Consider the following 21,726-nt stretch of genomic DNA (forward strand, 5'->3'; position numbering starts at 1 on the left):
TCGGACAGTCTCTGTCTCAGTCATCGTTTTGCTTGCTTGAAGGCGACCTTATAGTGATGTTATCAGATAACAGCGTGGTTGTCGTGAGAGCACGATTCAGTGGCGCCTGCATAGTGTAGGCCTATACGGCCGTAGGCTACTGTGCGCACCAGCGGTCTACCATCAGGCTACTCAGTTACGAGTAGAGAAATAGTTTCCCCTGTTTGTATATTCACTCCAAATTGGCCTACCATAACTTCCCAACTCTGCACTGCAGTCCATAAACTGCATGACAGGCTATTTATATTTTTTCTCTAAAATAGCCAAATGCATTTGTTCGACTTTATGAAGCAGAATTACGCACTAGGGTCTAGGGTACTTGGAACACACAATTTTGGTTGCGCAGGAGAGAATGACAGGACACGGGGGCAAAGATGATAGAACTTTAGCCTTTTTAGGGCTGTACAAAGTTTACTGTAGCCAACACTACTTTGTTGGCTACATTATTAACTGACCAATGCACAAACTTGCAATTGCGAAACGAACGAATACTGCACCCCTTCCAATGTTGGGGGACGAATGTTGATATTTTCCAGTATTTTGGGTGAGAAACCTGGGAAACCTCCCTTATTTTCAATGCTCAATGTTAACATATGCCTTAGAGGCCCTATATAGGGAAGAGAACGCTTTTGCAATATTCATTTTAAATGGCCATGCAAATGCATGGAGATTGGTCTCAATTGCTAGGCTAGGAAATTATGAAAACTTTGTGACACACACACACACACACACAAACGCAGTTGAAAACTTGGCATTAACGTTTCACCCCTTATTGTATGGTAATATGTCGCCCTCTGCTGTAGGCTTATGATAAATGGTATAGAACTACTTGAAATGGTCACTGAAATGTGCTCCCACGCAGGACGTCTGTCTGTAGTGACGTAAATGTAACATGGCGGCCTCCTTGTTTCGACGGGGACCGATGTGGATGAATAGATGATTCACTCTGATATCAAGATTAGAATAGTTTTGAAAGCAGTCATAACTATCCTGTAAATCCAGAATTCTTTGACGTGAGTACTTTAATATATTATTGTTTTGGTCTGTTTTCATCTCATTTTAGATAAGCTTAGTAATGGCTCGTTAGACTGTAATTTTCCTCCGCAGCTTCGCTAGCCAGCCGGGTAGCTAGCAGGTATTAGCTATATTAGCATATATATATATATATATATATATGTATATGCCGTCATGGATATCCTAAGATGCGGTGTACTTTCACATTTGTAGTTTGTTGATGTTCGTTGGGCGAAAGACGTATGTTTAGTCCAGATGACATTTGACTTCGTATTGATAATAAGTTAACGTTAATCAACATGGTAGATAGCTAATGTTAGCTACCATGCTAATCTCACAACTTCATGGTGTGTGCTGTCTAGGCAGCAATTTAGTTAGCTCACGAAGGTTATGTCATGAATGTAACGGCTTTTTATTGTAATCATATATTCGTTTCCCATAGATATTGTAACCTACAGCTTTGTAATACTGCAGGATGATTACGCTTAGACAGAGAGAGGTTCGTTTGCAATCTGACAATAGCTTTTTGAAATCATCAAATTAACTTCTAGTAAAGTTTGTCTCCTTGGGTTGGGCAATTGCACTTGGAAAATGATTTGTTGCTCTGTCGTAATAAAGTGGTCTATGACCCATAGCGGTTTCTTGCTAATAGTCAATAGTGATTGTTAGGTTGTTTAGTGTCAGGGTAAGTACCTTAGCTTTAGTTGCTCTTAACGTTTTTTGTCTTGCAACCCCTCAACAAACACAGGCCAAGTCTCACGACCCCCTTCTCCCCAACCGGCAAAAAATAGTCTCACTTTGGAAAATATTGCGAGATAGGCTTTTGTGGCGGGGGTAGAAAATGTCTTCTCATAGCATAGTGTTTTTCTGTCACTGGTAAGTTATGCACAGCATCTTCGAGCTCATCATTTCAACAGGCGCAGGTAGAGATTTGAATTTACGTAAACAGTATCCACTTTGGTGGAACATGTGAACTGTAAGCCTACATCTAGGGCTACTTAATATCGCATTTTTAAACATGGTAGTCTAAAAACTTTTAAGAAGAAAATCTTTAATTCAGACTGTAAATCTTTTCGCGAAGACTCCCATGTTTTTTGGCGACATTTATGGCAGCAGTCATTTTAAAATCGAATAGTGCCAGGAAACCACTGCCAGATGTGTTTTGATTGGCCCTTATTATTCTGTTTTGACTAGGTGTTGCTGTAATTAATTGCATGAGTCGTTTGTCAGCAACACTTCCCTTCATTAGGAGTGTTGCAAAAAAACAACACAAAAATAATTTACATTGTGTAGGCCTTAACAGTTGCATATCATCTTTGTCTTTTGTCTTTATTGAATGTTAAAAATTATACACATTTTTTTTTTTTTTTTTCCCTCCGCAGAGTCTACTTTCACAGAATCTCTGTCATCCTGTGTCGCCCACGGTGACTGCTTGTCACCAAATGAAGGACAACAAAGAGAACTCTTCTCTTGGGAGTTTTGCAAGCCTGGACCACATAAAGCCATGCTGGTACTGGGACAAAAAGGACCTGGCCCACACCCCGTCCCAGTCAGAGGGCCTCGACCCGGCCACAGAGGCCCGGTATCGGAGAGAAGGGGCTAGGTTTATTTTCGACGTGGGCACTCGGCTTGGCTTGTATCCTGTCATGTTGTACAATGTGTTTGCAGTTAATTTTTTGAGCTGTTTGGCTTTTCTCAGCAATGTTTTAGTCTGGTTTTAAATGGGAGCTTAGCTTATGCTTTAGCATTTCTCTTTATCATGCTATTTGTGCAAATATCTCTTAGTAAAACTAGCTATTTTAATGATCCATGGAAATGTCAGAAATGTGTTTTAGTCCTTAACATCTTGCCAGACACTATGATACCCTGGCAACAGGCATCATATACTTCCATCGCTTCTACATGTTTCACTCTTTCAAGCAGTTTCCCAGATATGTAAGTGATGTTCTAAATGCTTCCACACAAGCATATTACTCTCAAATGTATTGATGAGTAATAACCAAACCTTTTTCTTGGATCTCTGTAGGTGACCGGTGCTTGTTGCCTCTTCTTAGCCGGTAAGGTGGAGGAGACCCCAAAGAAGTGCAAAGACATCATCAAAACGGCTCGCAGTCTGCTCAATGACGTGCAGTTTGCTCAGTTCGGAGATGATCCAAAGGTGAACAGTGAATTTCAATTGATTTGTGCTCTTCTAGTGGTAGTATAAGGACATACGCATATGCAAAAAACTTAAGCATGTTTTGTGTGAGATATTTCTATGATTTTTAACTGCTGTTTCACTATCAGGAAGAAGTGATGGTGTTGGAGAGGATATTGCTGCAGACAATTAAGTTTGACTTGCAAGTGGAGCATCCCTACCAGTTTCTCCTTCGCTATGCCAAACAACTTAAAGGTATGACCAGTGTTGTGCTTGTGTGATTTATGACACTGAACTTGTTCATTTGTTAATAACAAGACCACTGTGTAGTTATAACTCACTTGCTTTTCTTTATTTATTAGGAGACAAAAATAAAGTACAGAAGTTGGTTCAGATGGCGTGGACATTTGTAAATGATAGGTAAAAATGACTGTCTTGTACCCACTTCTTCTCACTATACAATGGTTGTGGATGATGAATGTTTATCTACCAACTTCTAATTGGTAGATAAAAAGTTAATGTTAACCAACATGGTAGATATAACATGGTAGATATCCTTTCTATATCTCACAAGAGATAAACGAGCCCTTATTGAGATCTCCCCTTAGGAGAAATAAGGAGTAATGAGAGTAAGATTGAGAAGACAAAATCAAATTTAAACTTGACTTGGGCTGAGACAAGAGGAGAGCTATTTCTCAGGAGTTCAAATTAACAAGAAAATGCCAAAATTATGTTGAAATTAAGCTTAATGTTTTGGAAAACTAGAATAGACCAATTAGAGACTTCATTTCAAATGTACTTTCCTATAAGAAGCTAACATTAGCTACCATGCACACAACTTCACAGCATCATGGTGTGGACAGTCACATATAAAGTTTGTACTTTGTTCGTCGCTTTTGTAACATGGCTCTGTTGCCACCCCCCCCTTCTCCCGATCCTCCAGCCTGTGCACCATGCTGTCCCTCCAGTGGGAACCGGAGATCATTGCGGTAGCCGTCATGTATCTGGCAGGCCGCCTGTGCAAGTTTGACATCCAGGAGTGGACGTCCAAGCAGTCCTCTCGGCGCTGGTGGGAGCAGTTTGTCCAGGACGTGCCTGTGGAGCTGTTGGAAGGTATAGCTGTGGCAGGGAGAACATTTTTACTAAAGGCGCTCGCTCGCTCACTGCGCCAAACTTACGGCAACAAACATCCAGCAGAACCCAACAGCTGGGTCAGTGTGCACCATCAGTCTGTTTGTTGGTCTTGGTTGGATGGAGTTGTTCATGTAGAGTTTGACATGTCCAGGAGTCTTATTTTTTAACTAGAGTGCATTTTTGAGAAAATGCTAATTGTGACGGACGGATATATCCATAGCCCCCAAGCTGTGGAATTCACTGCCAGACTACATGAGACATTGTGACTCAATTACTGACTTTAAAAGCACACTTAAAACATATCTCTTCAAGATGGCTTATGGACTGACTGACTGACTGACTGATTTTTACTTTTTTATTTTTACTTTTAATTTATTTTTTTGAGATGACTATAATTTTACAACCTTTTTGTTTTGTTTATTTGTGAAGTGACCTTGGGTGACATGAAAGGCGCTCTAAATAAAATGTATTATTATTATTATTATTATTATTATTATATCCGGGCGCAAGTCTCGCTACGTGTGTCACATTGCTTTTCGTGACTTTGTTTGCCGCATTATGCTTGTATATTAATTCGCCAAAGTTTAAATGAGCTGTTACGCAACAGAGTTACAAATGAGCTATCTGACAGATGTTCAGAACATAGTAACATAACTGACACGGATTTGATTTCAGTGATGATGGCACACTGAAGAAGAGTTCTCTGTGGGGCTGAAACGATTACTTGAGTAACTCGAATAATTCTATTACAAAAAAATGAATGGGTCAAATTCTCTGCCTCGAGGCTTCGTTTAAATCCTATCACTTGGGTTATATGGCCTGCTCAGCTCAGGGACCATTGTTTCACACGGACTGTTATTACTGACGTGCACACCATTTTCAGAATTAAGTTGTTAAGACAAGAATGAGAGCTAAGAAACCGTGCGTAAAAGGCAGAGAATGTACAACGTTTTGGGTTGCTCTGCTGTTTTGAATAAGAAATATGTTGCAATAGAAGGGCATATAACGGGTTCAGTATAGACAGACATACAAGACACTTACTCGGATCCTATTCGGACACGGTGTGAGCTGAAAGCATCCTGTTGTTAAAACCAGCTCACCAAGCGTAGCAAGGCATCGTAAACATTGATGTTATGATTTAATGTAGCTAGAATGTACAGTATTTGTAGTGGCTGTAGTCTAATGTTGTGAGTCAATATGTTCAGTTGTGGAACCAAGTAGTAAATTAATTCATGTTAAATTGCAAGTGAGCAATACACCAAAAAACTTCTTATCACACACTCATCTGGTCTCTCTCTGTCTCTCCCCCTCTCGCCCGTGCGCACACACACACACACACACACACACACACACTCACACTTCCGGTGTTAGGTTATCTCACCAAATAGGCCTACCTCAGAGATACTTATTATAAGTTATTTGGTAGTAATGGTAAATGCTGCAGATGCACAAATCTACATAAAACAAATATATTCATTTACTTTGAAGTGAGTAGGGCTAGTTTACAGCATGACATTTGTTGTGCATATTAATAAAAAAAATGAGTTGATTACTCGATTAATCAATGAAATAATCGATAGAATACTCGATTCCAAAAAGAATCGATTGCTGCAGCCCTAGTTCTCTGGCTGAACACTGTCTGGCCTAACACTAGTGGTCCTGAATTATATCTTGTAGATCACCTGTGATTCCCTTCTCTCTCCACCAGATATCTGCCACCAGATCCTGGATCTATATTCACAGGGCAAGCAGCCCATCCCCCAGCAGCCCCCAGACCCGGAGAAGGGGAAGGCCTCTGCACCGTCCCCGGGCCCCCCACCTATCCAAGCGCCACCCACCCTCCCACCTGCGCCACCCCCGCCCAAGAAGGCATCTCCCCAGGCCAGCCCGCCGCGCCAGCTCAAACGGCCACACGTCAATACGGTACAGTTCCGCCTGCTGCCCTCCTCTCTCCCACAGCCTGCCGCTGTGTGTCTCATCCATCTAGTCTCTCTCATACTCTCTTTCTCTCTCACTCTCTTTCTCTCATGTCTCTGAGAGCCCTAATTTAAAGGGGCGAAGTACAGAGCTATTTTGCAAATTTAATTCCATGAGCAAAATGAGCAGCTCCTCCATACTACTACACACCACATGATGCACTTCATGCACAAGATGCGTTGCTCATTGCCTGCCTTTGCGTGTTGTTTTCATTAGGGCCGCCTGTCTCTCTTATGGCACACCAAACCTTCTGTTAGTATTTTTGTGCTCGTTATTCTCTTTCTCTTTCCCTCTCTTTCCCCCTCCCTCTTTCTTTTTTGTTTGCAAAATGACAAATTTATTTGCCAGGATATTACATATTACATGGCAGTATGATCGATGGATGTTGCAGACTTGTTCACTGGAGCTTCTTCAATCAGTTAGTCATTACGATGTCCACTTTGTCTTTTCACAGATATCCCCTAAAGAAGAATCAAAAACTGCAGGTGAACACTTTTTACCCTTTTAACCACTGATTATGTGCCATCACAAAATCATCTATCAAGCAATCTTTACTTATAGTGCACCTTTTGTGCAAAATTGCGCTGCAAAGTGCTGAACACTTAAGCATCAACAGACATCAAGACCTCATGAGAGCCAAAAACAAGAACAACATTTCTGAAAATTATTTTGAGAGTGAACGATCAAGACATGGCAAATGGACAACATAGATAGAATAATAAAAAATGAAGTTTTAAATGGATAACAGAAAATAAAAGATCAGTGCAAAGCTAGGCTAGAAAGGCATGTCTGAAGTATAAAAGATCAGCGCAAAGCTAGGCTAGAAAGGCATGTCTGAAGTATAAAAGATCAGCGCAAAGCTAGGCTAGAAAGGCATGTCTGAAGTATAAATGGGTGTACTAAAAGTGTTGTAAAGGGACGACAGGTGTTATGTGAGCTCTCTCTGGTCTTGTTTAAAACCCATGCTGCAGCGTTTTGTATGATCTGAAGCCTATTAATAGTTTTCTTGGTAGACCAGAAAGAAGAGCCTGCTGATGCTAAAAGCGCTTTTCTGCATCTGCATGTGAAAGAAGTTGCTGTACTTTTGCAATGTTTTGGAGGTGATAAAAGGCATATTTACTGACAGAGCAGATATGTGATTCTAGGTTCAAATCTGGCTCCAGGAGAACACCAAGGTTTTTTGCAAGGGGCTTGGCATTTAATGTGAAGGATTTAAAGCTGGCACTCTCTCAGGCTCTCTGGGTTTTGCTCTAACACCTCAGTTATATCTTTCTTTCATATCTTTGTTTACCGGTAGTTGTAGGAAATTATGAGACATCATCAACAAGCGAATACATTTGGTCAATTCCCTGAGCCTGATGATGGGTGCTTAACTCGTGGGGTGATTGGGAAATGTAGTTATGTTTCATCCGCATAACTCTGATTGGGAAATGTAGAGTTATGTTTCATACGCTTAACTCTGATTGGGAAATGTAGAGTTATGTTTCATCCGCTTAACTCTGATTGTCATAATGATAATCTATTTGCTCCTTTTTCTACAATGTGGGTGTGTTTATTAACAAGAAGCTGAAGTCGCTAATGGTGTGTAATATGTCATCTTTTAAACCTGCAGAGCAAGTTGGCAGCAAAATTCCACGTCTTGAGAGTCCCATGCCCCCCCTGCCAACCACTCAGCCCCCACCTGGTGAGTGCCTATTTTAGCAGCTTTGGAACCCCTGACATTGGAAATGGATCTAGAACATCAGGCTGGTCCGCTGCTTCTCACCTGTATTTCATTGGATCAGTCGTTGTTGTGCTCACATTATTCAGTTTTTCACTCATGCCTTATCTAGTTGAGTGCCATTCTCTTCTATTCAATTCCATTGGATGTTAGCCAAATGCTGCTCAGACAGTCCTTTTATCTGTTTTGGTGGTTTGATTGTGTTGAAGTGGCTAGAGTTTGTTCTTGCCCTAGCTTAGATTCTCTTGCCAACCTCTGCAACTTCCAGAATAGAAGTAACTGCATTGCACTAAAAACATGTCTTACTAAGGGTTAGGGATAGATCTGTGGGTTCTACTCCTCCAGACACACTTAATGGGTTTCAAAAATAATCTATTCAGCCAGTAGAGGGCGCCCTGTCACAGCAAGTGGCTTATGATGAGGCTGAAACAGTTGAGTGAGTTGACAAACTTGAATATCAGGTACCATTGACAACTTTAGAAGTGAGAAAGAAAACCTCTAAATGTAGGTCTACATTTAATCAAATTATGTTTTAGAAATAATATTAATATATGGAAATACAAAATGCTCTCTTCTGGGATGTTTTACAGGCAAAGCAGTTTCTCTTATATAGGCTTGTTTCTGAACTTGAACCAGGCTGTTTTCTATTTAAGTTAAGTTCAGGTTTTTGGGAGGTGGACCTCTTTTATTTTGTTTTTACAAATGGGCTCTCTAATTTTTGCACAGCAATGCCACATTCAAAGGAAATATGCATTCTTTCATGCAGGTGTATCACTAAAATAGTACAGACATATCTGCAGTAAAAGTGTTTCTGCAGGTGCACCCTGTTTCAAAGAATAGGACGTTTTATGCTCTGGGAAAATCACGTGTTTCATCTATCCGCAGACTGTATTATAGGAGTTTTTCCACCACAAAATTGAGCAGAACCAGGGTTTTTCCTGCATAGAGAATTGCCCAGGTCTAGTTCACAGCCACAAGTGGAGAGAATCTGAGCGCGTTCAGAGGTTCAAAGTGTGAAAGACGAGTCAAGGCGAGTGTTGCCTAAAAACAACAAGCAGGTAACGTTCAGTAAAAGTTCTCTGTGAAGTAGACACCTTAACCATGAAACGTGGTAGGCTAACATAGTATAAAAATCTGGTTTGAATTCTCCCACCTGTTGTGACAGTCCAGTAAATACAGACTGCAGCTCCTCACCTTAGGGGGCTACGCAGGGAGCATGCAAATCCTCATGGACATCCAGTACGCACATGTGAAAGAAATAAATGCATCAATAAGATCCCCAATAAGAGCAAGTGTTTTGTCATATTGTGAACACTGGTTGTGTATGTTATTTCCACACCCACCCCCCAGTTCATCACTGCCTCAGGATCAACACTAGATAAGGGCGCTCTGCAATAAACTAGTCCTCTTTTTAGCGATAGTGAGCATCTGAAACCGAGAAGAAACATCATCCAATCTGCCAGAGAGATCAAGCTCACAGAATGCTGCACTGCAAGTCCCTTTCACGAGCCTCACCAGCCAGATTCACCCATCAAGCTTCCATGGCTCAATGAAAAAGCCTGTATCAAAGTGGCATAATATTCAGAATATGAAGACTCTGATTATGGCAGAAGAGTTCCGTCACTGCCCTCCGTCATGCGGGCATGCTATCACTGCAATGGATGGGCATGATTGCTGTGTGGCATGGTTGCTGTGTGGCATGGTTGCTGTGTGGCATGATTGCTGTGTGGCATGATTGCTGTGTGGCATGGTTGCTGTGTGGCATGGTTGCTGCATGATTGCTCATGATTGCCTTTGCTGCAAGTCTTCTCTGCCTTTCTGCCTTCTGCCTGCACTGTGCTGCGATGGAGCAAATCCTCCTCAGTTCCAGTGAGGGGTTAGGTGCCTTGCTCAAGGGCACTTCAGCTGTGCCTACTGGTCGGGGTTCGAACCGGCAACCCTTCCGGTTACAAGTCCGAAGCACTAACCAGTAGGCCACGGCTGTGCCAAATTGTTGTGGCCTGTGAAGTTTTTGATGAAATCCATTATGGCTGCCGTTGCTCTGATGCTAACCATGTGTCATCTTTGGGACCTTCCAAGATATAACCAGGATGTAGAATTTTATTTTAATTAAAGCAGAATAATATTGCATTTTCATTTTTACCGAGAGGCGGTGCAAATCACAAATGAGTGATTATGAGCCAGGTTGATGTGGGCCCTTGAGACCAACATACCATAAAAGATTCTTCATCCTCAGTGCCACGGTTCAGGTAGTTATTTAGGAAAACTGTTTGTTTTTCCGTTCGGGGCCCAGCCAGGGGGCTGGTGGTGGTGGTACCCGGGACGAAATGAATTTTTTCTGTAAAGTCTAGTGGCTACATACCCACCAAATTTCATGTACCCCGTGGTTCGGTGTCCCGGTATCAATGACCAAAATTCAGGAGTAGATGATTTGCAAAAAATTTTGAATTGTGTGCGTGTACAAATTTATGTTTATGTGTGTGTGTGTGTGTGTGTGTGTGTGTGTGTGTGTGTGTGTGTGTGTGTATGTGTATATGTGTGCACCGCCATTTACAGGCCAATGAGAGTGTACAGTCACTAAATGTACACATAACCTAATTTTAGACCCCATGGATGAAATTCTACGAAACTTGACATACCCCAGAGAATGCCAGGTCAATCATACACATAAAATTTGGTGCAGTTCTGAACATCTTAACTGGAAGATAGGGCAATTAAAGCAGAATAATATTGCATTTTCATTTTTACCGAGAGGCGGTGCAAATCACAAATAGTGATTATGAGCCAGGTTGATGTGGGCCCTTGAGACCAACATACCATAAAAGATTCTTCATCCTCAGTGCCACGGTTCAGGTAGTTATTTAGGAAAACTGTTTGTTTTTCAGTTCGGGGCCAACCAGAGAGCTGGTGGTGGTGGTACCCGGGACGAAATGAATTTTTTCTGTAAAGTCTAGTGGCTACATACCCACCAAATTTCATGTACCCCGTGGTTCGGTGTCCCGGTATCAATGACCAAAAATTCAGGGAGTAGATGACGTAAAAAATTTTGAATTGTGTGCGTGTACAAATTTATGTTTATGTGTGTGTGTGTGTATGTGTATATGTGTGCACCGCCATTTACAGGCCAATGAGAGTGTACAGTCACTAAATGTACACATAACCTAATTTTAGACCCCATGGATGAAATTCTACGAAACTTGACATACCCCAGAGAATGCCAGGTCAATCATACACATAAAATTTGGTGCAGTTCTGAACATCTTAACTGGAAGATAGGGCAATTAAAGCAGAATAATATTGCATTTTCATTTTTACCATGCAAATCACAAATGAGTGATTATGAGCCAGGTTGATGTGGGCCCTTGAGACCAACATACCATAAAAGATTCTTCATCCTCAGTGCCACGGTTCAGGTAGTTATTTAGGAAAACTGTTTGTTTTTCCGTTCGGGGCCCAGCCAGGGGGCTGGTGGTGGTGGTACCCGGGACGAAATGAATTTTTTCTGTAAAGTCTAGTGGCTACATACCCACCAAATTTCATGTACCCCGTGGTTCGGTGTCCCGGTATCAATGACCAAAAATTCAGGGAGTAGATGACTTAAAAATTTTGAATTGTGTGCGTGTACAAATTTATGTTTATGTGTGTGTGTGTGTGTGTGTATGTGTATATGTGTGCACCGCCATTTACAGGCCAATGAGAGTGTACAGTCACTAAATGTACACATAACCTAATTTTAGACCCCATGGATGAAATTCTACGAAACTTGACATACCCCAGAGAATGCCAGGTCAATCATACACATAAAATTTGGTGCAGTTCTGAACATCTTAACTGGAAGATAGGGCAATTAAAGCAGAATAATATTGCATTTTCATTTTTACCATGCAAATCACAAATGAGTGATTATGAGCCAGGTTGATGTGGGCCCTTGAGACCAACATACCATAAAAGATTCTTCATCCTCAGTGCCACGGTTCAGGTAGTTATTTAGGAAAACTGTTTGTTTTTTTGCAGTTCGGGGCTCCAGCCAGGGGCTATGGTGGTACCCGGGACGAAATGAATTTTTTCTGTAAAGTCTAGTGGCTACATACCCACCAAATTTCATGTACCCCGTGGTTCGGTGTCCCGGTATCAATGACCAAAAATTCAGGGAGTAGATGACGTAAAAAATTTTGAATTGTGTGCGTGTACAAATTTATGTTTATGTGTGTGTGTGTGTGTGTATGTGTATATGTGTGCACCGCCATTTACAGGCCAATGAGAGTGTACAGTCACTAAATGTACACATAACCTAATTTTAGACCCCATGGATGAAATTCTACGAAACTTGACATACCCCAGAGAATGCCAGGTCAATCATACACATAAAATTTGGTGCAGTTCTGAACATCTTAACTGGAAGATAGGGCAATTAAAGCAGAATAATATTGCATTTTCATTTTTACCATGCAAATCACAAATGAGTGATTATGAGCCAGGTTGATGTGGGCCCTTGAGACCAACATACCATAAAAGATTCTTCATCCTCAGTGCCACGGTTCAGGTAGTTATTTAGGAAAACTGTTTGTTTTTTTCCAGTCTGTAAATTAATAGGGGGCTGGTGGTGGTGGTACCCGGGACGAAATGAATTTTTTCTGTAAAGTCTAGTGGCTACATACCCACCAAATTTCATGTACCCCGTGGTTCGGTGTCCCGGTATCAATGACCAAAAATTCAGGGAGTAGATGACGTAAAAAATTTTGAATTGTGTGCGTGTACAAATTTATGTTTATGTGTGTGTGTGTGTATGTGTATATGTGTGCACCGCCATTTACAGGCCAATGAGAGTGTACAGTCACTAAATGTACACATAACCTAATTTTAGACCCCATGGATGAAATTCTACGAAACTTGACATACCCCAGAGAATGCCAGGTCAATCATACACATAAAATTTGGTGCAGTTCTGAACATCTTAACTGGAAGATAGGGCAATTAAAGCAGAATAATATTGCATTTTCATTTTTACCATGCAAATCACAAATGAGTGATTATGAGCCAGGTTGATGTGGGCCCTTGAGACCAACATACCATAAAAGATTCTTCATCCTCAGTGCCACGGTTCAGGAGATATTCACAGAAAACTGTCTGCCACCTACAGGCCAGTTGGTGTATAGTAACATAAATTAATTTATTGTGTGGCCCCCATGAACGGAATCTACAAAACTTTACATGCATACAGAGGGTGTCATAATGATCCTACAATTCCAATTTCTTGCAGTTTGACTATGTTAGGGTCACAGATACCTTCACTACAACACCTCATTTTTACTTTTTTTAGTTTAACTAGGGTGGCTTATACATGAAATGAGAGTGGTTATGGAATGGGCTGACATGGCCCCTTGAGATCAACATACAAAAAATGGTCCTCCTAAACCCTACAGTTTTCGGTGATATTCACAGAAAACTGTGTTTGCCTCTACCTCTCCTTCGGGGTCCAGTCCAGCTGGGGCTACAGATCAAAAATCAAAACGATGGTTCCATGCTATCCATGTGGGTTACATGCCCACCAAGTTTCGGGTACCTCGGTCTTCAGTGTCCCGGGAATCATTGACGGAATTTGGGCATGCGAAAAAGAAAAAATCTGACCGATTTCGGCGCCGGGCGGTCATAATTAGTGTAAAGGCTGCAGGGTGCTGCCTGTATTGTTGGAAAGTCAAAGTGTCTCTACGTGTGATCCTAAAGTTACAGTAGAACAGTGGTATTCAGAGTTGATTTTGCATCTGCACAGAGCTAAAATGAATGCAACACAATAATTTTGTGAGCTACTGTAAATAAGAAGCTCTGAAAGCTAAGGACTTGGCGTGCATACAATGGGAGACCATGGCTACAGATCTGAATTTGAATTTGTGCACAGATTTTGAAAAAATAAGTTAGTTTAAACTAAAGCTAGTTTGTGATCATTTAGTAACTTTTATTTCAGTTTATTCATGGACTATACTACAAAAATGGCCTTTGTGGTCTCATGGTCTTTTCTGTGGTGTATTTGTATTGTACAGAGCAGACAAGCAGTCATAACAAACCTAACCAGACTGTTGTGAAGGATCACTATTCAACCTGAACAGCATGAGCAGCAATAAAATTCTCAATTGTAACGAACTGACATCTCTCATGTCAGTGTTTCCCAGAGAACTGAATTCCATTTGTCGTGGTTGGTGTGCAGAATTAACTTGAATGCAACAGTTTTTAACAAATTAGCACAGCGTGGTTATGATGCTAACCAGATTTAAGCACAATTTAGTACAACCTGGAAAATCATTGTGTGGAGGTCAATGTTGATATTGTGGTGGGCCGCCACAAATAAGTCAATGTATGGGTAACACTGCATGTACATGCACTCAGCAGAAAGACCACATTCTGTAATTAATCTCTTGCATTCTGTGTGTTTGTGTTTGTGTGTGTGTGTGATTGTGTGTGTGATTGTGTTTGTGTGTGTGATTGTGATTGTGTGTGTGTGTGTGTGTGTGTTTGCAGAGCGTAAGGCCCCACCTGCAGCCCCAGCGCCCCCAGTGGAGGCCGAGCCGGCGGCCTCGAGCGACTGCGTGGACCTGCCCAAAGGGCCGCCTCCCCCCACGTAGCTCCACCGCCCCTGCCGCACCGCCCCCCACCCCCACCCCCCTCCAACACCTACATCATGGGCATGTCCACCTCCAGCTCTTACATGTCGGGCGAGGGCTTCCAGAGCCTGCAGTCCATGATGAAAACCGAGGGGCCCTCGTACGCCCCCATGCCCCCTAACTACGCACCGCCCATGCCCTACCACCCGCACGCCTACCCACCCCCCAATCCGCCCCCACCGGGGCCACCACCCCCTACATCCTACCCTCCGGGCCAACTTTGTTCCCCTCCCTCCCTACCCTGCCTACTCACTACAACAACCACAGCCCGCCTCTGATGCCACCCAGTCATGCGGGGCCCCCGCCAGGCATGGGCCTTCCTCCGACTGGGTACCCACCCCCGCCGGTGCCCCAGTCCCAGGTGCCTCTGCCGCCCCCTGGCATGCCCCCGGTGCCCGGGATGACTCGTGGGGCATGGATGAGATGAGATGAAGGGAGAAGAGAAGAGAGCGGCGCAGCTCAAAGGGAGCAGGTGAGGTTGGCCACCAGTCGAGCAACCAGCCTGCACCCACCAGTGGAAATACTGTTTTGTTCAAAGACAGTTGCACAGGATCAACAGACCACAAACATTAACTTTAACCACACCAACAGGGCAAAAGTGAACTTTCTAGAACCAAGCCCAACAGTGAACACTGGGATCGCACACACTCACTCACACACACACACACACACACACACACACACACACACACACACACACACACGGCAAGCCTGCTCCGGGTCAGAACACACCATAGAGCGTCATGGATGACCGTCTTTATTGTTTTTTTTTTTTTTTCGTTTTTTTTGACCATGGAACGTTGCCGGCATGTCCATTGACGAGTTATTGTCATTTCATGTTTTAGAAACGTGTGGAGAAAAAAAAATCTAATGGAAGTATGTTTGCTCCATGTGTAAAATGCTTTACCTTTTCTGATCTTAGTTTGCTACCTTAGAACTTTTATGTATGTGCTTCATTAAGTACCATATCACCCCTTTCCCCCCTAAATATTTCACCATCTTTTTGCTTCTCTGTTCTTGCTCATGTGTCCAGGGTACGGAAGCGCAGATGTACTGCAGCTAGTCTACTATTCGGAAGTCCTTTTGGTCGTCTCACATTTTCATTAACAGTTGAAACACTGTAAAACACTGAGGCATGTACTTTTTTTCTCTTGTAAATATGATCTCTGAAAATCAGACGAGTCATCCTTTTTTATTAGCTAGTGGTATTTTCCATACGTGCCTTAGGAATAGGATGTAATGGCATAGGTAGGCAGCCTGCAGAACCCCTCTGATCCTCCCCTGCACACAGGATGTCCTGCTTATGTGATTTCTGTGGCACTTGGGATAATTAAAAATGCCGATTTTTTTTTTTTATTTATTTTTTTCCTCCTTTTGTTATGTCTGGTTTGTGGTGTGATGGTTGTTTTGGTGTTTACCTGTTTCTCTTATGTGCCGCTGTTGTTGTGTCTGCCGGGCCACAGCCAGGTAATCTCATTGGAAAGGTGTGGGAAAGTTCAGGCGTTTCCAGACGCAACAAGCAGCTTAGCTTGTTCTCCACAAGGCCACAAACACGTAGGGCACGTATGCAGAGATGTGAAAACACGTGGGGTTGCCTTCTAATATAGTGAACAGTAAGGGCTTCATGTTCTGCAGTTATGCAATTAGTCATATGGGATGGAATTTGCATGGGCATCTATAGTAACTTCGCTAGTGGAATATACCAGCATAAATTCACTTCATTTTGTTTTTTAAAAATCTGTTCATCCATTTTCGGATTTGTGATGATGCTTTGAAGGGACCAAGGAAAGTGGAGAGGAACAGGAACACCTGCAGTGGGCGCACATTTCTTTACCTGAAAACTTTTTCACCCACAAAAACATGCATAGTAAATGAGAGAGACATTTTGAAAGGAACATCTTTCTTTAATATTTAAAATCATCTAAAAGTGGGCTATTCCATATAGTACAATTTCTCCTTAATCTTTCATCTAAAAACATCCAATATACAACTCAAGTTTGGCTTTTTTAAAAAAAAAAAAAAAAGAAAATAAAACCAAAATGTTACATTTGTCATGCTAGCAACTACAGTATTGGCTTTAACACTGTAGACTCTAGGATCCAGTTTTGATATTTTCTCATGTTACAGAGTAAAATACAACATAATCATAAAACACAGGTTCCCAAATCAAAACCCATGCAAAAGAGAGGTGGGACTTTCCAAATGCCACATCAAGAAAACAATTTCAAAAATCGAATCATGGCTTTATATTCAATTCAATTCCTAAAAAGGACACTTTTTGTAATCCACACTTAGATTATAGTTTTTGAAAATGCATTTGCATGAAAGAACAACAAAGACCAACCTTATTAGGGCATAGTCAGTCATGTTCTAATTTGGAACAGTAATATAAGTGACAAAGTACCTTTTGACAAGGACTCTGCCACTCAAACCAGCCAAGATCTTTTCCAGTGACAATAAAAGGCTTTCTGCTGGTTTCAGCCATTGCTTTCACGCTCACTCTCCATACTAGCAAACACCAATAAATAACCTATTTGTTTTAATATACACCGAGTTGCTCAGCTGAAGACGTCAACATTGACTAGGGAGAGAGAAAAAGAGCACATCAGATATACCACCAAGGGAAGACTTCTCTCTCACATTCCAACTGAAAAGCTCTTCTGCCACAAACATGCAATGAAACTGCTGAAATGCATCTTCCATAGTTCTCACACTTGCTACCAAGGGTTCAAAGTCAGCCATTACGTCTAAAGTACCCTTGAGTCCCCTGGAGTGGTTTTGGTGACAACGCCAGACAAAAGAGATAGATATAAGGGATCTCCACAGTCCTCCAATATCACAGTAATCACAATGAGTGGATGGCCAGTGCGGTCAAGTGAATGTAAAAGATCTGCACAGTATAGTTTGTCAAGCAGTTTCTCAACCAAGTGAGGAACCGTGGTTCTAAAGGTGGGCGACCCAGAGGTTGAAACAGCTTCCCCCCTTCCCATGCAAGCATGTTTAAAGCAGTCTTTTTTTTTTTCAAATCCCAAACCTGAGAAAATGATTGTCAAGCATGCACAGCACACTACTGTAGTTTTCAATTTCACAAATTGTACGACAAACAGTAAAAATTCTGTTGACTTTACCAGTATGGGCAAACCAATGAGGAAAATGTCCATGTATTTTCAGACTGAAAAGCTGCACAACCTAAAAAAAATTACATTGAAGTGTATTGAATAAAAAAAACACACTTCTGTAATGTTCGGCGCATTTTTTAAACACAAATTGTAGCCTGCACAAGGCTACTAAAAGTAAATAGAAACAAAAAGCACAACAAGACAAAGATGACGACAAAAGCAGTGCTAAGTTTGCTTTAATTGTACATTATTTTACACATACTGAGAAGTATTTCTATCGACAGTACACTTCGGTCTGGAGGGAGGAAGAGCGCACTGGTCACCCACACACACGCACACACACACACACACACACCTGGAGGTTGTTTTTTCACGTGTGGGTTCACTAGTGGCAAACACCCATAAGTGTAGCTGAGTCAAAAACTACAGAAGTGCAGAAAAACGTTTGTTGTGTGAGGGGAAGTCGACGCTCGCCTGCAGCTGTCCCCTCTGTGGAGAAAGGTGTTCAGCACGTAACACACACAAGGGAGGTGTCTGTTCATCACTTATTGAAATACTAAGTAAACATCGAGAAAGAGCCAGAGATGGTTCGTGTGTTGGTGGAACAAGCTGCCGGTCATTAAACGCCCCATTTGCCCCATTTGCAGGCTTGCGGGGCAGAATGGAAGTGGGAGCTGCGTGCCAAGTTTTATGCAGGAAGTTCGTTGTGTGTGTGTGTGTGTGTTTATAAAAGCGACTAGGAGAGATGGTTGAGGACAGTGTTCTGTTGTCTACATGGGGAGCACTTTGGGGTGCGCTGCTGCTGTGTCCCAACGCTGCAGTGGTTTATGGGTAGGTGATTCAGGGTGAGCATGTTCCCCTGGGTGCCACAGAGACAGCGGGGGAGAGAGAGAGCGGGTGAGGCGGCTACAGCGGCCCTTTGAACTGATTCCCAGAGAGGTGTTGTCGGATGGACGGCTTTGATCCGGCAGCATCACCCAGCTTGCGCCATACCACCTGGACAGACAGACACACAGATACAGACACACACACACACACACATACACACAGGGAGACAGAGAGAGAGAGTTACATTCTGTATCTTCAATACATCAATCGGAAATGTGAAACAAAGGAAGAAAGGGATGTTTCAAAAAGGCACAAGTGCAAAAGCATTCTGTGTCCTCATGTGGCTTCCTCTAACCAGCCTCCCTCCCTACTCCCCTGTCCTATCTCTCCTCCTGACTCCATCCCCTGTAGAGAACTACAGGTGAGACGGGGTTACGGTTCCCCAGTAGTACACAGGAGCCCCCCCCCCCAACAATCCTGCTGCATACCACAGAGTGGGGCCGCTCACAGCCCTGCCCCTGTCTCTCATCAGCAGTCATCATTACAGCACTGAGGACGGCAGGGCCGGGCAGAGGAGTAGAGAGAGAGAGTAGCAAGGATAGAGGGAGGGGAGGGGAAGGCTAGGAAAAAGTGAGAGAGTCTCTCTCTCTCTCTCTCCCACTGCTCTCCTTTAATTGCTCTGACAGCTGAGATGCGAGCGTCTTATTAAGGCACCCCAATTAGAGTGCCACTGAGAGAGCAAGCTAGCCACAGAGAATCACTGTCTGTGCTGCGCCAAACAACAACATGCACAGACACAGAGAGAGGGAGAGAGAGAGAAGAGAGAGAGAGAGAGAGAGAGGAAAAGGACATCAAAATAGAGAAACAGAGGAGAGGGAGAGAGTGAAATGGGGACAGTGGGCTGCGTGTTGTCTTGTGTTGTGTAGTCTTGTGTTGTCTTCTGTTGTTTGTCTTGTCTTGTGTTGTGTTGTCTTCTGTTGTGTTGTGTAGTCTTGTGTTGTGTTGTGTTGACTTACGTTGCACATCTCCCGCACGATAGCTTTTTCCTTCTCGCTGAGGTCCTCCTCGTAGTCCTCAGGAAGCTGCTTGTCCAGATTTTCATGAACCTCAAGGACCTGGAGGGCCATGCAGTTGGAATTAGAGATCGTATGAGGCAGTTCACTTGCTTTACAAAACAACCTACACACAATGATACATACATTAAGTTATTCCACGTTGTTTTAAGAACCAAAATGCTCTTTAAAAATGGACAAACTCAAAAACGTTATAGGATGGACTCAAGTGGATGATTTGAATGCATGTTATTTTTTGGACTCTCCTGGTGCATGTACCTTCATTGCGTGCACCACGGCCTCTGGCTTCTGCGCAGAGCTCAGGAAGCCAGCCGAAGGGGAGGACTCGCTGGTGGGCAGACCCCTGGTGCCCTGCAGAGACAGAGAGAGAGAGAAAGAAAGAGAGAGAGAGACATAGAGAAAGAGAGAGAGAGAGAGAGAGAGAAAGAGAGACAGAGAAAGAGAGAGAACACAAAGAGCTCATCAACTGTTTGCCTACTGCAGGGGAATCAAACACGGTCAGTACGGAGTAACCAGGGGCACTGACACCCAGCATGCCACAACTGATGGATCTGTCGACCGATGCCCTTGGCTGGACCGATCCCTATTGTCCTACAGCATGATTAATCAGGCCTAATTAAAAAGAGCCTCATTGAAGCATGGAGCTAGCGTTACACAGCACCAACTCTCCTTTTTGGTGTATGCCTATGCGAGTCCACCCTGACATCCTCTTTGAAGAATCAATATATTTATTTAAGCAAGAAATCTGGGGGTGGGAGTAAATCTCACAGGAGTTCTAGGTCTGATTTTTGTGGATTTTGACAGTGTGCTCCAAAGCCTCAAATAGCAGCGGATGGCGGAGTTAAAACAAGTAGCCCCGAGCCATGCTTACTATTCATCCAGTGGGCACGAGGTAGAGTTGGCTCAGTGCACGCGAATCAAGCTTGTTAAACGCTCGGGAGAACCATCGAGACACACTGTCAGAGAGTATCGGGCTCCAGCTATGGGCTTGTCTATGCAGCCCTGCACTTGTACTTTTGCAAGTGGAGCTGAATCAAAGGGCCAGTGAGCAGCAGCTTCTGGTGTCGGTGGACAAGTCGACTAAAATAAGGGGGAAGATTTGAATGATAATGCAAATAAAGTTTGTTTGTTTGTTTGTTTCATTTAAGGCCATTTCTGCAATTAAGGCTATTTAATGGCCAGAGCATTGTGTGTTAGAGAAACTTAAATATGTTTCTTAAAATCTATGCTAATAAGATATTCTAAAACCTTCAAAGGTGGGACCTTATGCAAATAAAGTCTTGTGTAGTGTGTGTGTGTAGTGTGTGTGTGTGTGTGTAGTGGGTGTGTGTAGTGTGTAGTCTAATTCCAAACACATCCTACACCACAAGGACAATAGGACACATCTTGAAGGGTGGGTGTATGTATGTGTGTATGTGTGTGTGTGTGTGTGTGTGTGTGTGTGTGTGTGTGTGTGTGTGTGTGTGTGTGCACTAGTGAAGTTTCAGCAAAACCCTGATGGTACGTCTGTCTACTTCATGTTCTAGTTCCTCTTCGTCCTCTCCAACTCACTCATGCATGGATACGCTGAGTCTCATCAAAGCACAATCAATCAATCAATCTGCATGGCACCACATATTTCCCCCTACCCCTCCCCAGCCTAATGAGGATGTTGCCATGGCAACACCATGACGACGGGCCCGGAGCAGATGTAGAGAGTGAAGCGCGGCATAATCGGCCTAATAGAGGCGAGCACTGCCGAGAAGCAAGAACTACCAAGAGAGCTCATCTTTACGTCCAATCAGTGGGTAATTTGATGATGTAACACAATTACCCCTTCCTCTCTGCAACCATAAATGACATTATTATGAATCATCCTCGCTCTCTCTTTCTCTCTCTCTGAGCGCATGTGTAGAATGAGTGTCAGAGTGAATGCAATGCGAGTGTGAGTGAAGTGGTCCTTCTGGCCTGAGCTCAAACTCCTATCTTTTGTGTGTCTTATTGTAGTCTTGTTGTCTGTCTTATGTTTTTGGATTGATCATTTTTGAGC

The 21,726-nt window shown here is 42.9% G+C and overlaps 2 protein-coding genes across 6 annotated transcripts in view; one reads left to right on the top strand and one right to left on the bottom strand.

Annotated features, from left to right (window-relative positions):
• The first annotated feature begins 903 nt into the window (after positions 1-903).
• Positions 904-16,030, top strand: LOC125298780 (cyclin-K-like). The gene is given in 13 exon segments (XM_048249645.1): positions 904-1,052; positions 2,436-2,689; positions 2,907-2,988; positions 3,080-3,211; positions 3,340-3,445; positions 3,553-3,610; positions 4,134-4,303; positions 6,033-6,247; positions 6,756-6,786; positions 7,914-7,985; positions 14,535-14,633; positions 14,636-14,889; positions 14,892-16,030. Coding segments are annotated over 12 exon segments (1,626 nt in total). The 5' UTR covers positions 904-1,052; positions 2,436-2,495; the 3' UTR covers positions 15,105-16,030.
• Positions 16,031-18,017: 1,987 nt separating this feature from the next.
• ccdc85cb (coiled-coil domain containing 85C, b) overlaps positions 18,018-21,726 on the bottom strand; it is a 35,013-nt gene continuing 31,304 nt past the window's right edge. For all 5 annotated transcript variants that reach the window (XM_048249648.1, XM_048249647.1, XM_048249646.1 and 2 more), the window contains 3 exons: positions 19,956-20,048; positions 19,641-19,739; positions 18,018-18,792 (listed from right to left, as the gene is read on the bottom strand). In XM_048249648.1, the coding sequence (XP_048105605.1) occupies positions 18,703-18,792; positions 19,641-19,739; positions 19,956-20,048 (282 nt within the window). In that variant the 3' untranslated portion in view covers positions 18,018-18,702. The remainder of the gene's footprint in view (positions 18,793-19,640; positions 19,740-19,955; positions 20,049-21,726) is intronic.

The sequence above is a fragment of the Alosa alosa genome, chromosome 8, assembly GCF_017589495.1.
Source record: "Alosa alosa isolate M-15738 ecotype Scorff River chromosome 8, AALO_Geno_1.1, whole genome shotgun sequence".
NCBI lineage: Eukaryota > Metazoa > Chordata > Actinopteri > Clupeiformes > Clupeidae > Alosa > Alosa alosa.